At 40.3% G+C, this 17,607-nt stretch overlaps 1 protein-coding gene across 5 annotated transcripts; it reads right to left on the reverse strand.

Moving 5' to 3' along the window:
• Window positions 1–243: 243 nt before the first annotated feature.
• Window positions 244–6,599, reverse strand: LOC136206877 (uncharacterized). 5 transcript variants are annotated; one of them, XM_065998076.1, is made up of 10 exons: window positions 6,009–6,595; window positions 5,086–5,305; window positions 4,848–5,005; window positions 4,084–4,229; window positions 3,007–3,069; window positions 2,830–2,922; window positions 2,549–2,710; window positions 1,479–1,570; window positions 913–1,076; window positions 244–731 (listed from the first exon to the last, which is right to left on the reverse strand). In XM_065998076.1, the coding sequence occupies exons 1-10, from the start codon at window positions 6,085–6,087 to the stop codon at window positions 427–429; spliced, it is 1,482 nt and encodes a 493-aa protein (XP_065854148.1). In that variant the 5' UTR covers window positions 6,088–6,595; the 3' UTR covers window positions 244–426. The 5 variants fall into 5 exon arrangements, 2 of the variants coding, with proteins under 2 accessions (XP_065854148.1, XP_065854149.1); XM_065998077.1 differs by having other exon boundaries at window positions 244–704; window positions 6,009–6,594; XR_010676466.1 differs by lacking the exon at window positions 244–731 and adding an exon at window positions 1,189–1,347 and having other exon boundaries at window positions 937–1,076; window positions 6,009–6,597.
• Between the last annotated feature and the right edge of the window lie 11,008 nt (window positions 6,600–17,607).

A 17,607-nucleotide genomic window follows, 5' to 3' on the forward strand; every position in this document is an offset into this window, starting at 1 on the left:
CTTATGTTATAACTATTCCTAAACCTATATAATACAGTATGAAACTATGTTGTTTTTTTATGAAACTATGTTGTTTTTTTCTTTAATCATTTTATCAATTCTCAGTAAACTATCTTTCACATTTTCCCATTTTTCCAACCCATTTTTCACATTTTTACCCGTTCTTGGAAATTTTCCATTTTTACCATTTTCCACGGTAATGATCAATAGATATAAAAGGTGATTTTAGAATTAAAGAAAATATTAGTTATGGAATAGCTTTTAGGAATCTCTTCCATTAATTGTAGAATACAAATTACAATGTTGAAATAGAAATTTTCCTAGAAATAGCTATCCTATTACTCTTACATTACATCCCTAATTCCTGCAACCTTTAAACAATAGTACCTACCTTCCTGCAACCTTTAAACAATTGTACCTACCTTCCTACCAACTGAACAAGCTAAACCCTTTCCTAGCAACAGTCTCATCCGAAGAGTCTGATTCGCTTCCCACTGTACCATCAGAACTGCGATCACTTCGAAGAAGTCGAATTCGGTCAGCATTCTCAATCATCCAAGAAGCAACTTCTGGTGATGATGCCCATTCTGCTACAGCTTGGCGGGTTGATTCCCTTGTAAAATCTTCCCACTCTGTCTTTGTGAACTTCTTCCTCCTCGGGGTATTGTGGAAGGTCGAAACGCAATCCTGCTGACCTCTTGTCCCTGAACGAGTAGATGGTAATATTAAGCCTGTTAATATCCACAAAAGGCAAATCACAAGCTGGAAGGTTGGTTGATATGAAATTACAGTTTCTGCAAGATAAATCTTATATATATATGATTTGCAGAATATAATGAGAAGCTCGGACGACACCAAAATATTAGCACTCTGGAAAAAATAGAACGTTGAAGACAATAATAAAGTATGTACCTTTGACAGGAGAATTAGGCCAAGAAGAAGAGCTCATTGGACTACTCCACATCCTTCCTCCAGATGTATTTTTTGGTGACCTGCTAAGGAATTCAGCTCGATTGTTCACTACAAGCTGCTTTCCCTGTTTGCACCAAATCCCACCTGAATGATGTGATCCGTGCCTGCATGAACATGAAATCAAACGGACGTTGTAAAATGATGGAGAAGCAAAAGATTAAATTGCAATTAAATTAAATGAAATTTAGAGTACTCAAAGAGGATTGCTGGAAGTACTTCATAACCGGAGCTACTATATCCATTATGATCCTACTTAGAGCAAAACTCAATTGTGTAACCATTTTAAGATATAGATCCCAATTATCTGGTCAAGGATAATACAGTCAAATGCTATCTTGGGCAATCCCAATGCAGAGTAAGGCCAAATCACTAAATCTGCAGAATGGTGCAACCATTTGGTTCAGATTTTGTCAACAAAGTACGCCAGAAAACTTTTGCTATAAAATACCAGCAGTCCAGCAACCGTATAAAAGAAACTGTAAGCAAGGAAGCTTGTAGGAACTTACTCAGGATGACTCCACCTGAATGTATTCAAAAGATAGCAGAGAGAATTCATAGAAATCAAGCTGGCAATTGCAAAGGGCGTATCAATGGTGCTCTGAAATAGGAACAAAAACATCAGAAAGAAAAACAGATCAGGCATCACTTCCAAATCGATAAGAAAAGATAGAAGAGGAAACTCAATTGGAACTATCAAATGGTAACTGTTGCCTTGAACTAACCACATAATATCAGCAAACAAGGAATTGTAAGCACCATAACCAATATTGCTCTACATACAACAACCACCACCAAGCCGCTCATTTCCATTAGTTCCTGCTCTTAGTGAAATTCTCTAAAATATCTAATAATGCACATAAATCAATTCATAAATAAAACAGCAGGTAATAGACATGTGTGCTATGGTTGGGAAATCTAAAGGAAATGGCTGTATGGTTATTTTCAGGTGCAATGTAAAAACACCACATCGAAACCATTTATACAGAATGAACCCTGGTAGTCTGGTGTGAGGATCATTCCTACAGGCTCATTCAATGCTAATTCAAAGGAACAAGAACAATACAATTTTATGAGCAATTCCAGTAAATAAGAACAACTCCTGAAGGCAAGTTAAGTCAATGGAACAAAGCCTAATGAATAGAGCCATATCATATGTAGGCTGAGCAGAACCGAACCCCAAAAAGGTGTTTGGTTCGGTTTTGACATTAATTTGGTTTGGTTCAGTTTTCATTATCAAACTGATCAAAAAATCGAAATGGAACTTTACTTTAGAATTTAGAGTATTTCAATCATATTTATACTTATTTGATGTGAAAATTTATAATGGAATTAGAAAAATAAACCAAAATTCAAATGTTTGTGTTTCAAATATAATATGGGTCAAATTTCTATATGAAATTAATTATGTTTCATAATAGTTTTGTTTTCAATAAAAATAAAACAAAATAGCTGTTCAGTTTGAAACCGAACCGAAGATGAAGAGTGGTTGCATAACATTTCTATTCTTAATTTTTGGCGTAGCAAGACACCACTACAAGATATTCATCAACATAATTAAATCAAATGAAATACTAACCTGCAAAATAAATGTAGTTGCAATGATCCGGATTGCCCATTTGACAAACTGGGCAACACCAACATCCACACTTCCATCTTTTGATATTACAAATTTTCTCACAATCCAGTAGCCCAAAGCAGCTCCAGCAAGAACAATCATCACTAAAACCAATACATAGACCTGTGAAAAAAATATGAAAGAGTCAGATTATCTTCTACTGCATAATTAAAGCCAGGACTACCAAATAAGTAGCAAATAAGAACACCAAATGGTTTTTGAAATCTATAAAGGCAACTTACTGGATTGTGCATATCTTCACTCAGTCCAAAGTTGATGAGAATGGAATTTACCAGCACTGAAATGTGATGTAAGATGTAAGTGCCAGCACCAAGCTGCAATTAGAAATGGATAGTTAGATTTTAAACATTCTTAGATCAACTAAAACATTATATTTGTACAAGTATATATAATCTCACCACTGATCCATATATAGAGAGATAGAAAACATTTTTTCTTCCAGTTGGAAGTAATTTCATTCCCTGCCATTATACCCAAAAAGATATACACAGTAAGTACATATCCAGAAATAAAATGTAAGAAATCAGAGTTATATAACCAACCAAATATCAAAATCAGAATTGCAATTATCATAAAGCAGATAGCCACTAGGTTACGACTTAGTGCCATTACATGCAGTAAGAAAGCTAAATTCGACCAAACTCAGGCATCAGATTCAGCACTAAATTAACTGTGTCTTCAAATCCTTTAACTTCTAGTAAACACAAAAATAAGGACTTTCGACTATTGCCCAACCAAAAATTTAAATATAGGTCAAGAATAATCCTACTATGCTTTTTAGAGAGAATCCTAACACCTATCCAGAACTTCATGAGATTCTAAACTACTCAAGTGAGTTACAATTAATAGGATCGCAGTAAAGAAGAACAATATTTTACATCATATAATAGATTTCAAAGATCTTAAAAAGAATTTTTCCCAATTTCCAGAGTACATAACTCACAGACTTGCAAAATTCAGTCACAAAATAATAAAGCTAGTTATCCACTAACTGCAATGTTTAGGAATTTATAATACATATCTTCTCCGGTCAGCAATAAGTTAACAGCAGTCAATTTGGACTTGAGTTTTATCATTCAGTTTCATCCACAAAATATATTGACACTATCTCCACCATAAACTCTAGCAACAAGACTCTTCACTAAGTTGCCAAAACCAATGCGGGAGAGGGGATTTGCACTCAAATTTTCAACTCAGAAATGAATGAAACTCACTTGGAGCATAAACTGTCACGCATGCTATACTAGTAACAAACTATATAATTATCAACTGGAGTGTATTATGATAAGCAAAGCCTAAAGAGAACAACTGTTTAAATAGTGCTATTGATGTTGATAAGAAGATATTGTTCTCGATATTATCATATTAAATCCTAACAAAAGAACATATAAAGAGGCAGAGCTTTTAATTTTATGATGAAACCAGTGTATTAGAAGAGAAGAGTAAAGAAAAGAGAAATAAGTAAACTTGCATACCTGGAAAAGGAGTATAATAACAACAAGGAAAATTCCGATAGCCATTGAGGTGCTATAATAAAAAGGAACCCAATGGCAGACAATTGGTGCCAACAATAGTAAAAGAAATCCAACAGCCAGACACACGAGGCGCCATTGCTGCATTTCTGCATAGAAATTCAAAGACCAGCATCAATGTTACATGAAACCGAAACGGATAGGGAAACTAAAATGGAAACTGGAGTCAATAACTGCAGAAACTATAGGAAACAGATACATGAGTGAAACATGTAAACAGTAAAAATATATGGAAACATCAATAAACTTTTAAAATTGTAAGAATGTATGCTTAACTTTTTCATATATATACATTAAAAAATAACATAGAAGTCACATAATAGAGGGAAAAAAATTAATTTGAAAGCTTTTAGAAGATGATCTAGAAAATATATTAGGGATTATGAACATTTGATTAGCATTGATCCGCTTCAGGAAAAAAAAATCACATGCTAATGAGTTTCCAAATTTTAAGAAACGAATTTCCAAGTAATTTAAATTCCAGAAACATGACCCAAAACATTTCATGCAAGTTTCCAAGTGTCAGAGATTAATATGAAGTGGACTTTTAACTATCAGCTTGAGTTTTTAGTTCAAACGGTTCCATGACATCAAGGGCTACGGTTTCTGAAACGTTTCATGCTTTAAAATCAAAGTTCTAGTGCAACATAGACCAGCATTAATCAAAGAAGGGCAAGAAAATATGAGGATAAGAGACGGAAATCAACCTTCTTTAACAGAGACTTTCACAGAACCAGGAACTGGACCAATGAACTTCACATCAATATATCTCTCTTCATATGGAGACATCACAGTGCTCCACACACCCTTTTGAATAGTTCTCCATTCATCCTTTTCACAACGACAGTCAACACGTGAAACATTCCTGTGGACACTCAGTATGTGAGACAAAAGTTGGAACACATTGTGCCAAAAAGAAGAAGCAACCCAAAATTTTAAACTTACCGATGAAAACAGACTTGAATTTTGCTATGTAATCTCTCTGGGATAGCTAATGGAGCCAGAGTAACTCGAAACACACTGGCATAATTCCCAATTTCCAATCTAGAGCGACCAGACACTTTAACTCGTTCACAGTAGAAAACATCTTTGGAACCATGGATGGGCAGGTGTCTTGTAAGTGAGGATGGATCGATATCTGTAACTGGATTCCCAAGGTCAACACCTGTAATTCCAAAATGAATGTCCCACAAAAAGTTAAAAAGGTAATCAAATATAAACAAATCAGTAGAATAATCCAAGTATTTACTAAAGCATATAAATATATATGGATACTGATTCACAAAAAAAAATCCACAAAGCGACCTTGTATGCAATGCAACACTAACATAAATCAAAGCTAAGTCAAAGAATATCAGAAGATTACAGACAAATAAACCAAAAATTAGATTTTTTGTTTCAAATTTCCAATATGTTATTGAAGTAAAATCCCAGTCAGTGCTTCCAAAAAGAACACTTCATCAAAAGCCAATTAATCAGATAAAACTAAAATCAAGTTATCTTTAGTAAAATAACAGTTTCTCACTTCGACTCATTTCTATCATATGATTCAAATCGATGAAAACTACACATTTAGACCACAACCCCCCCCCCCCCCCCCCCCCCCCCAAGATAATATCGGGGAAAAAAAAGTGGAACGTTATTCTCGAACCGCAGTAGTTTCAAAGAAAATAAAAGAAAACCCCGAATACCCAAATAATTTCAAATATGTTGGACTAGTTCTCCTTTCCCATAATTTAGGCAACACAGCAAATCAATTCATCAAGAAAAGTTCATAGACGTGCAATATAATCACAGGCAGTTGAAAGAGAAAAAAAAATGCAAATAATTACATAATTGAGTCTCTTTTTCTTCAATAGAATACATACCTGTGAGACCGGTGGAGTGTAGGAAGAAGAACGTAAAAGAAAAAAGAAGAAGAGGAAGAGGAAGAGAAGAGAAGCCCATTACTGACTGAGATGCCCCCTGTAGTCTCTGGAGCCCTCAGGTTGTATGATCTGGCTTTTGGTGGGTATCTTCGATTTTAAGGAATCTGAGGGTTCAATACGCCGCGTTTTGTCTTCTATTCGCGTTTTATCTAAGCACTGCCCGCCCAACAAAATACATTAAACCTTTTTTCCATGGTTTTAAAAACCGGACCGAACCGGCCGGTTGAACCGGTTCAACCGTGAACCGGCTAGACTTCCGGTCCGGTTATGCATGAAACGAGTCGAAGAGATTGAGAACTGTGTAGAATCGGGGTTAATCGGTGAACCGGTAGAAAACCGGCAACCGGTCTGAACCCGGTTATTTAAAAAAAAAAGACTGACAATGGCGGCACCTAGAGAAATAGCCGCTGCTAAAAACTTCTTCGTTATCATCGGCCATCGGAGCAATATTTGTTGAGCTGCAGGAGCATGTTTGTCTCTGCAATTTTCTTTGAGTTTCTCGTCTATGGGAAGAAGGAAGGTGAAGATACTTTTCTTTCTTTTTTTCTTTTTTTAATAAGAGACTTAATAGATAAGAGTTTTTAATTGAAAAGACTTTACAGTTTTCAAGAATGAAAATCTTGGAACTCTCAAAAATATATTTTAAAAAGAACAATGGTTTAATTGGGTGATGGCCTCTTTTTTTTTTTTTTTTTTTTTACAGCAAAGTAAATACTCTTTATTGATTATCAGAAGTTAAAGCATTACAGATAAACTCCGGGGGGTTATGTCTCCATACCCCACTGTCAGACTCATAACTCGAAGCCCTAGAGTGAGCTATCTTATTCGCTGACCTTCTCACAAAGGAGAATGATAAAATACCTAGCTCATTAAACAGAGCTTTACAGTCTTCAACTATAATGCCAAAAGGGGAAACTAGTTCGCTGGTCCCAGTGACTGCTAGTACCATGAGCTGAGAATCCATTTCCAGATGAACATTGTGCAACTCCTCCTTCTTCAACCAACTGAGCGCTTCCCGGCAACTCATTGCCTCTGCAATCAGCGAGTCCTGACAGAACCCGAGCTGTCCGTTACTGGCTGCAATGAAGTCGCCCCTATCATTCCGAACTACAAAGCCAAACCCCGCTCTCCCTGACCCTGCAAATAGTGTTGCATCCATATTTAGCTTAACAGTATCTTGTTCCGGGCATTGCCATACCTGACCAGTTTCCACCGGACGGCCTGCGTTTGCTGTCATTTGAGCGAGCTGCCATCGCGATAAAAACGCTTCCGCACTACTGAATGTAATCGCCGGTGGTTGACGTTTTCCTTCCCACACGACATTGTTCCTGTCGTTCCAAATCGCCCAGCATAACATTGCTGTCATCTCCACTGTATTCTTATTAAACTTATTTTTAATGAAGCTCCAGAACTCACCAATATTTTCAGCACTGCTGCATAAGTTACCGTGATTTAATAATCGCCATACCTGACGGGCTTCTGGACAGGCTACCAGCGCATGGAATATGGTTTCGTCGCCCGCATTGCACCTTGGGCAGTTCAGATTCGTTTCAACATGTTTTTTAGACAGCTCAACCTTTGTGGGTAGGCAACGAGCTATTGCTCTCCACATTAGGTGCCTGACCTTTGGTGGGACGTGAGAATTCCATATAGTGGCCCAGATATCTATTGTGCCATCCCCCTGGTTACTAGCTTGATCGTATTGCAAGAACCTGTACCCACTTCTAACTGAATAGGTTCCGTTCCTCTCCAGCTTCCATGACCATCTATCCTTAACTTCCCTCTGACTCAACACGACTTTTGCAACTAGCATTCTGTCTCTGTTCGATAGGAGTGCATGTAATTTAGCCTGATCCCATTCTCCTTGCGGGCTAACTCTTAGCGATGCCACTTTGTCATCCTCTCCTCCCGGGGGTGCGATACTATCAATGTAGGGGTTAATGTCATCAGGCAGCCAGGGTTCATTCCATATATTTACTTCCTTCCCTGAGCCAATAAGTATTCGGCTCTGCGATTTTAGTAAAGGAAGTGCAGCTACTATGCTTCTCCAAACATAACTTGGGTTGGCTTTGATTTCGGCCTCTAGTATGGAGGTATGGGGAAAATAGCGGGCTTTGAATATTCTAGCAACCATAGAATTTGGATAGACCAGCATACGCCAAGCTTGTTTTGCCAGAAAAGCGATATTAAATCTGTGCAATTTTTTGAAACCCATTCCGCCCTGTTGTTTTGGCTCGCAGAGTTTATCCCAAGACCTCCAGTGTATCTTTTTCCCGTTTCCATCCTCGGATCCCCACCAAAAGGAGTTTAAGAGTTTTTCAAGATCGTCGCAAAGTGTATTCGGTATAAGGAACATACTCATTATATAGGAAGGCAATGACTGTAGAACAGATTTAATTAATATTTCCTTTCCCGCTTTAGACAAGAATCTAGTCTTCCAGCTGCTTATTCTTTTCCTGACCATTGTCTCGATATAATCAAACACTTCTCTTTTATTTCTGCCAATTAAGGAAGGAAGCCCAAGATACTTACCCGGACTCTGAACTATTCCCACATTTAGATTGGCTCCGATGCTCACCTTTACGTCTGTTGATACATTCTTGCTAAAATGGAGGGATGATTTGTTGAGATTGATTTTCTGACCTGAGGCTTCCTCGTACTGTTTGAGGCATTGTCTTATAGCTTCACATTCTATCATGGTTGCTCTGAAAAATAAATAACTGTCATCTGCAAAGAAAAGGTGGGTTACCGCTGGTGCCTGTGGTGCCACCGTGCAACCATGAATCCTACCGCTTGCTTCTAGATCTGATAGGGATGCTGATAGGCCCTCTGCACAAATTAGGAATAGGTAGGGTGAGATTGGGTCACCCTGCCTTAATCCTCTCTGGGGGATGATAGGACCAACTGTATGTGTTCCGTTGACAATATTGTACTTAGCTTTATTGACACATTGCATGATTAACTGGACCCATACAGGAGAGAAGCCTAACTTAAGCATCATTTTTTTTCCAGAAAAACCCACTCTACTCTGTCGTATGCTTTAGCCATGTCTAGTTTCAGTGAAGCGTAGCCAACTTTTCCTTGGGTTTTCCTGTTTAGAAAGTGATTTACCTCAAAAGCCATCATCACATTATCCGTTATCAGTCTTCCTGGGATGAAGGCGCTCTGCTGTTCCGCTATTATCTTTGGGAGGACTACCTTGAGTCTGTTTGCCAGGATTTTTGAAAGGATCTTGTATATCACATTGCATAGTGCAATTAGACGCAGATCAGAAGCAAACTCTGGGAGTGATTTCTTTGGGATAAGAACCAGTGTTGTCTCATTTATTTCATCGGGGATTTTGCCGGAGTTAAGCCACTGTAAACACGATTCTGTCACCTTATCACCCACAACACCCCAAAATTTTTGGTAGAAACACGGATTAAAACCGTCTGGCCCCGGGCTCTTCTCCGGGTGCATTGAGAAGACCGATGCTTTTACTTCATCAGGGCTGAACCGTCTTAACAGGTCGACGTTGTCTTCGGCAGTTATCTTGCAGGAGATTTTAGACAGAATAGGATCAGAGAAGCTCTGCTCGGAGGTGAAAATTCCATTGAAGTAACTGGATAAGGTTTCTTCGAGTCCTGACCCCCAATCGCACCACTCACCATCCTCGCCTTTTATTCTACTCAGGGAGTTCTTCTTTCTCCTTACAGTTGCCGCTTTGTGGAAATAATTTGAGTTTAGGTCTCCCCCTTTTAGCCATAACTGTTTTGCACGCTGTCCCCAATAGTTTTCATTCTGCAACAGTAGTGTGTCTAATTCCTCTTTCGCTGATTTATACTCCTGAACCGATTCTGCGTCATTTCTGGTTTTTGATCTACGGATGACTGTCTTACAGGCTTCTGTTCTCATTGTGTGCTGAGTTCTAAGCCTGTCGCCCCAACATATCAGTTCTGCACAACATATCATTGAAGGGGCATTTCGCTTTCTTCCTGCCAGCTTGAGATAACTTTGTCTTTACAATCACTTTCAAGTAACCACGCATTTTCAAATCTGAAACAGCGTCGTATAGGTTCCATATTCTGCCGTAGTGATAAGAAAAGGGCCGTATGATCCGAACAGGTGACCTCCTCATTTATTAGCTTTGCCTCTGTGAATCTGTTTCTCCAAGATGTGTTTGCAAGCGCTCTATCCAGCCGTTCTTCAATTAGATTGCCAGCTTCCCGACCCCTTTCCCAGGTAAAAGGATAACCCATCATTCTGATATCAGTTAAGCCACTAACTTCAATTGCTGAATTAAACCCTCTCAATAGTGCCGGGTTATGTCTTGCTCCACCCGATTTTTCTGTTTGGGATCGTATATCATTAAAATCCCCGATGATAATCCACGGAAGGTGGGAGAGTGTTGATAGGTGCTGAATTAGGTCCCATGATTCCTGTCTTCGAGTTCTTTCCGGATAGCCATAATAACTCGTTAGTCTCCATAGGGCCAGACCTTGAAGGCTTATTTCAACATCGATGAAACTCCGCGAGGAGCGGAGTAATTTGACTGAGCCTTTTTGTTTCCAGAAGAGGGCTAGTCCTCCCCCGTAGTTGACGGCTTCCACTGTGAAGACCCCCTCGTATCCTAGTTTCTTCCTTATTGCTTCCACTTTTAACTGACTACATATAACCTCACTTAAAAACACAAATTCGGGCTTCATTTTGGACACTAAGTCCTTCAGCATTCGAACTGTTCGAGGATTGCCCGCCCCTCGACAGTTCCAACTTAGAGTGCTCATAGTCCCTGGCGGGCCTGGACACTAGGACCCACCTCTTGATCATTCATTGTGTGTGTGGATTGGTTCTCTCCTTTGCTCTGGTTTGAAGGTTCCAGCAGCTCCTCATCCATATCAGTGCTTTGATTAGTTGGATCCTCCTGCCTTCTTTTCTTTGTTTCAGGGATAGTGATTCCCCCCAAGCTGGTAATCTGTACTGCCAGTGTGAAACATTTGGATTGAAGTAGCTCTTAGATTACCATTCTTTGAAATTTGAGCAGTAATTGATAGGTCCTGCACTTTCGGGGGACTTGACAGTAAATACTTTGATTTTAACTGTTGTGCCACTCTCCATGTTAATGCTCTGAGAGAAATAGAATAAGCCCTCTTCGCTTTATCTGGGTCAGGAACATCAAGCAGGTGCTCACAAAATTTATCCGAATGACCAATCAAACCACAGAAAAAGCAAAAGGTCGGCAATCGTTCGTATCGAAAGCAGACCCAGTGAAACTCTCCACTTGCTTTACAAATCTTCAGCTTCCTTTTTAGAGGTTGAAACACATTTACTATTGTCCTTATTCGCATATAAGTTCTTCCAATTCCAGTAAAATTATTTGGGTCGGATTCTACGAAGCTTCCAAGAAAATTCCCAATATAAACCGCTACTCTCTCCGATATAAAACCGAGAGGGATGTCGTGTACCTGTACCCAGAAATCCGTACTGTATAGTTCTATTGATTTTGGCTCCTGATTCTGCTCTAGTGGCGCCAATAACAGTAGTTGCTGCTCGAAAGTCCAGGGCCCTCCCTTCAGTACTCTGTCACGTTCAAAGGGATGATAGAACTCAAATTGATAGGAATTTGGACCGAGTTCCATCACACAGATTCCTCTGGAGGGGCTCCATAGGTCGGCAAGGACGTTTTTCATAAAGTGGGTTTTGATGCTTCGAGTCGTGACAAACGACCCTATTAGGCTCCAGGACGTCGGGCGAGGTGGCGGCGGTATGTCTTCGTTCTGCAAGATCAATCCTGCGGCTGCTTCATCTTCTAGTGTAATGCTGTGAATGGTATCAGTTAGTTTCTCCATAGCTGCTTGCTGCGCGAACTCGGGGTTTTAGGGTTTAAGTGGGTCGGCGATTTTGCTCCTCAAAAGGGAGAGATTCTAACTTTCTTATAATCTGTGTGATGGCCTGTTATTAGTAATTCGTTTTTTCAAATTTGTGGCACAATATTTTATGTTTTAGCATGTGTATTTATTGAAATTTTAGTAATGGATATTGACTATATAAATTTTGATATATATATAAATTTACTTTTATACCTATAGATTAATTTTACATATACAAGTCTTTAAAAAAAACGTTTTAATTAACACATATTTGGGTATTAATAACCATACCAATAATAATTAACACATATTTTTTTAACAAAACACAAATTTTAATACTAAACTAAACAAACACTAACAAAAAAAAATTATATTATATATTTATTTATATATATTATTATTTATGACGTCATCCGGTTCAACCAGTCCGAGTCAACCGGTTGAACCCATTGACCCCTGAACCCTTTAACACACCGGTTCGATAACCGATCCGGTTTTTAAAACATTGCTTTTTTCTCATTCCTTGTTTTGTCATGATTAGTAGAAAACAAAAAGAAATTTTTTCTTTCATCAAATTTCACAAATAACGTGCCTTGATGTTCCATTATTAGATACACTTTAAAATATCAGTTCTAAATTGTTATTCACTACCCTCAAATTACTTATCACCGCCCCCATAAAAACGTTTTTACCCTTGTCACTAGTTTTTACTAAAACTTCTCATTCTCTCTAATCTCTTCAAAAATCACAAACCCCTAAGAGAATCATGGCGGAAAATTACGGCAAAGGAAAAGGATCGATTTATGAAAATATACATTGTTTTGCAAAATTTTCATTGAAAACACGAGTTCCGCCCAAAGGGCATGCAGAATTTTCGTCTGCCCCCCTTACGAGGAGGGCGAAATTGAATTTTTCTTCTATATCTTGGTCGGCCTCTCTTTAGGGGACCCAAAATTGGAAAAAAACCTATACCGAGTTATCGAAATGTCTGATTGTTGTTTTGATGTTAAATTTGTATTTATTTATCATTAATTGACATAAGTAGTGAAATTGATAGTAAAAAAGAATGTAACTCAATTAGATAAAACAGTAATCGGATTAGAGTAAATAACAACGAATTTCGATTTGTTTGTCATTTTCAGATTTTTGACGTAGGAGGTAGTTCCGGACATCGACAAACTACCAAACATGGTGTCACTGCCTCGGAGGAGCCGACACGCACCGAGGCTGATGGCGGAAACACAGATGGTGCAGGAGGCAGAGAGTTAGCATATTAGAGTTGTTGAGGAGGATGATGTCGGCATGGACGTGGATGGCTCAGATCATCAGGCAGTCGATAGGATCGCACTTTGATAACTTGCCGGATCCGATTTGATATTCTCTGCCAGAGTTACCTGCAAAACAGAACCGGAGACAGGATCTCCGGGAAAACTCTCCGACGATCAAGTCAGTTTTTGTAAGAAGGTTGGTAATTTGACAATAGTATTGCGGGGAAAATTGTGAGCGTACCTTTTTCCCTCATTCTTAAGGCCTTTTATAGGTGTTTTTTAGGTAACCGCCGAGGGCGGTTACTCCTTAGTGGGCCACGTTCTGAGGGCGGTTCCCCCTTTTTAGGCCATGTCCCTTTCGTGGCTTTCATGGCAACGAACGTGGTTCTGAGTGGGAGTCTTGATGCTCCGTTTAGGAATTCGGGGCGGTTACTCGCTTCACCCGTTTCCGCTTATTCGGGTCCCATTCGGGGCGGTTACTCGCTGCGCCCGCTTCCTTTATTCGGGTCCCATCCGATCTTAGACCATAGGTCTAAGTATGGGCTGGGCCTGCGAAATGAATATGACCCGGTTTAGCCTCGCGGGTCATCACATGCCTCCCCTTTAGTTTGATACAAGAGCCCTTTAGGGTTTGTTCATAGGGGACGCTTCGTTTTTGCTTGTCTATTCAAAATTCAAAAACTTGTGAATTTTTCCTCTTTCGTTATTTCTTTTCCGGCGTTGACCTCTTATTTCCGTCATTTCTCTGTGTTGTCTTTCCCATGTAAGTTTTCCTCTTCATAATTTGTACCTCGTTCGGCTTTTTACTTCTGTTTATTTCTTTTCCTCAATATGTCGAACCCCGACCTTGACTTCGCACCGTTCGATGAGAGCTACGTCTGCGAGGTTTCTCATGAAGTTGATGAGATGGTTGATGAAGTTTCAACCAATTCTCATGGGTCTGATTCCCACCCCGCTGACTTCCTCCACCTGGCGAATACAACCGACGAGGGTCTAGGTTTTGACCCTAAGAAGTTGATTCTGCCACCTGTCCCAACCCCCCGTTTGTTACCAAAGAGGGACAGGTCGGGAAGCCTAGTTTGTCGCGAGACCATTGAGGATTTGCGGGTGCAATATCCTTGGCTCCAAGGTCTCGAGACCATCATTCCCGGGGAGGATAGAGGACCGGGTGATTACCCAAAGGGGTATTTCACCATTTTCGTCGCCCAGATTATCTACGGCTTCACTTATCCGCTGGCGGATGAGATTGCTTCCATCCTCACCGGTTACGGAATCGCACCCGGGCAGTTACATCCAAATGGATGGGCCGACTTGACCCTGGATAAATTTCTGGCGGATTGTTTGGAGGTTCCTTTCTCGCTTAAAATTTTCTCCAAGCTTCATCATTTCAAGAGTTCGGCGGGATATTTCACTTTCATCCGCCAGAGCGGATACTATGGTTTTGACGAGAAACTGAACAAGATCCGTGAGTGGGATCGCTCTTACTTTTTTATCAAGTTTAATGAGGGAAATCCGAACTTCCTTCGCCATTGGGGCCGGCCCAATGTGAAGAGTTTGAACTTCGGTTATCCCAGCGAGGAAGAATCCGCCGTCATCAAGTTCCTGAAGAGTACCCCTCCTTTTGTATGGACATATGATCAGGCCTTCCATATGCTAAGGAGCCGAGTAGCGATTGCCTACCGCGAGGGGGATCGCGTGGTCTATATCCCTTATCGCGTTTTTGTACAAGGTACTTTTTATTTCCAAGTTGATGATTTCTTTTAACCCTTTGCAGGGGTGATCCTTTATCTCAAATCGCTGCAGATCGGGAGGCTAAAGCCCTAGCGAGAAGGAAGAAGCGGATGGCGGGAACCGCCTCCGTTGTAGGGGCGGATTCTTCTGGAGGAACGATTCCTTCCATTGAGGCGGCTTCTCCTGTAAGGGCCTCCGTTTCACAAGGTCCCGCTTCTGCCTCCGAGGATCTTCCTTTGGCGAGGAAGCGGAAGATAAGTGCGGATACAGAGTTTTCTCGTCCCAAGAAGAAGAACACCTACGTGTCCCTTACTGTTGGCGGTACACCCGTATCCGCCTCATCCAAAGGAAAGAGCAGTACCCCAATTCATGAGGTATCCTGATCTATTCCCTCTTTCTATATTGCTACTTTTTCCTCATGAGCTATCTGCTGTTCTCTTGATATTTTTCTTTACGCCTTTGCAGCCAATTCCCGACATAAGCGGATGGTGGACTAGGACCTTTGGCATGGCCGTGAGTTTTTCTTGCAAGGACATTGTCTCTTCCATATGCAATGTCCTCGGGCGGCTTCCCTCTGCTTCCCGTGTGCGCGAACAAGTACCGCTCCCTACCGCTGTGGAGGGGATCGAGAAGCGTTCTGTAGAGGTATATTATTGCTTGTCATTCTCTTTCAAGGATCTTGCGTCCATTGTAACCGCCTATTTCTATTCGCCCTTTTTTATTCGTGAGCCGTCTTATATGCAGATTATCAATTTCGCTGAGGGCATTCTCCAAAGGGATGCCGAGCGAGCCAAGGAGTTGGAAGGTCTTGGTACTGAATTGGCGACTCAGAAGTCGCTTTATGATGATGTCCAAGGGAAGGTGAAGGTCCTAGAAGGCGCCCTTCAGAAGGCTGTGAGCGAGAAGGAGGAGGCTCTTAAATCTCTTCAGGCTAAGTCCGATGAGCTGCGAAAGGCCCTCGATGATCTAGCTGATTCCAAGGAGACACAAAAGAAGAGGGCTGAGGAAATTCTGGCTGAAGACGGTGCCCGCATCTACTGGTATGGGGAGCGGATTCATGCTGCTTATGAACATGGACATCAGGGTCTCGTACTTAACCGCCCCAAGGTTCCCATCCCTGAAAAGGATTTAACTGAGAAGTGGGACAAGCTGGAAGCCAAGGATGCTGATATGGATGAGGTACTCCTCTTAGATTGGAAGAGTTTTCAGGAATCTCCAATTATCGACGAGATCCCTACCCAGAATGCGGAAGAAAGGGCACCGCAGGACATCTCTCAGCCTGAGCAAGAGGTACCGCCCTCTGAAGCAGTTATTGATTCGAGGGTTGAGGATTCGCTTGAAGTAGATCCGCCCACTGGAGGAGATGAGGGAGTCGCTGGAGGCGAGGAAAGCAATAGGGGTGAAGGAGAGGAAGCTGTAGCATAGTTTAATTTATATTTGGACTTTTTGTATGTAACAAACTGCCCGTATATATTAATTTTCTTTCACTTGCCGCTTTGCCTATACGTGCGATTATTGTCACTTTATTTTCATGTATGATCCTTGCCTTTTGCCGACTTCATACTTGTAATTCTTCATAGTAATTTTTGCTTTCGCTAGGGTGGCCAAACCCTTTTTGCAATTTTTGAGTACTCGTTTATTCGCTTAATTTTATGCCTTACTCTATTATTTTTCTTTCGAAAATAATATAATCATAAGGTTAATCATAAGGTTTTGCGAGTGATGCGTAATCATGCATCCGCCTTTCTTTAATAGGCAACACATTTATGTGTTTTTTGAGTTTAACCCTAAGGGTTTTGCGAGTGATGCGTAATCATGCATCCGCCTTTCTTTAATAGGCAACACATTTATGTGTTTTTTGAGTTTAACCCTAAGGGTTTTGCGAGTGATGCGTAATCATGCATCCGCCTTTCTTTAATAGGCAACACATTTATGTGTTTTTTGAGTTTAACCCTAAGGGTTTTGCGAGTGATGCGTAACCATGCATCCGCCTTTCTTTAATAGGCAACACATTTATGTGTTTTTAAGAACAATCCGCATTCGGGCGTAACATATTGAATAAATGTAATAATTGAATACCTTTATTGATAAAGAGAAAAGGTTTATTACATAGGTACACCAACTGTGTGGGATCAAAGCCTCATTAAAACCTTTTATCAGAAAACCCAATGGGAAAAACTCATAAAAGGAAAAAGAGTACTCGTCATTTCCTCGAACTACTCGGCCTTTTTATATAGGCGTAGATTCTCTAGATTCCAGGTGTGCGGGAGCTTCTTTCCGCTCATTTCTTCTATTTCAAAAGTGGCTGGTCCCAGCTTCTTGGATACTTTGTATGGTCCGATCCAGTTGACGCCCAGCTTGCCTTTGCCATCTCTGGATTGTATTTTATCCGCTTTTTTCAAGACCAAGTCGTTCTCGTTGATTATTACTTTTCGCACTCTTCTGTCATGATATTTCTTGATTCTATTGCGGTATACTGCCATTCGCATGTAAGCTTTTTCTCTTCGTTCCTCCACAGAATCCAAAGCATCTCTAATGTTGATAGGATTTTGTGTGTCGCAATAATAAATTATCCAATCTGTGGGCGACTTGATTTCAACAGGTAGGACTGCTTCGGCTCCATAAACTAGCGAGAAAGGTGTTTCGCCTGTTGCTGCCTTTACAGAGGTTCTGTATGCCCACAACATATGGGGT

Source organism: Euphorbia lathyris, chromosome 9, assembly GCF_963576675.1.
Source record: "Euphorbia lathyris chromosome 9, ddEupLath1.1, whole genome shotgun sequence".
In the NCBI taxonomy this organism is placed as follows: Eukaryota; Viridiplantae; Streptophyta; class Magnoliopsida; order Malpighiales; family Euphorbiaceae; genus Euphorbia; species Euphorbia lathyris.

Excerpts from the sequence above, each read along its gene's own strand:
- LOC136206877 (XM_065998076.1), bottom strand. The coding sequence starts at position 6,087 with ATGGGCTTCTCTTCTCTTCCTCTTCCTCTTCTTCTTTTTTCTTTTACG. Across the intron at positions 4,230-4,847 it reads GAAAGTCTCTGTTAAAGAAG|AAATGCAGCAATGGCGCCTC; the intron begins GTTGATTTCCGT and ends ATTTCTATGCAG. Across the intron at positions 3,070-4,083 it reads TTATTATACTCCTTTTCCAG|GGAATGAAATTACTTCCAAC; the intron begins GTATGCAAGTTT and ends GTATAATGGCAG.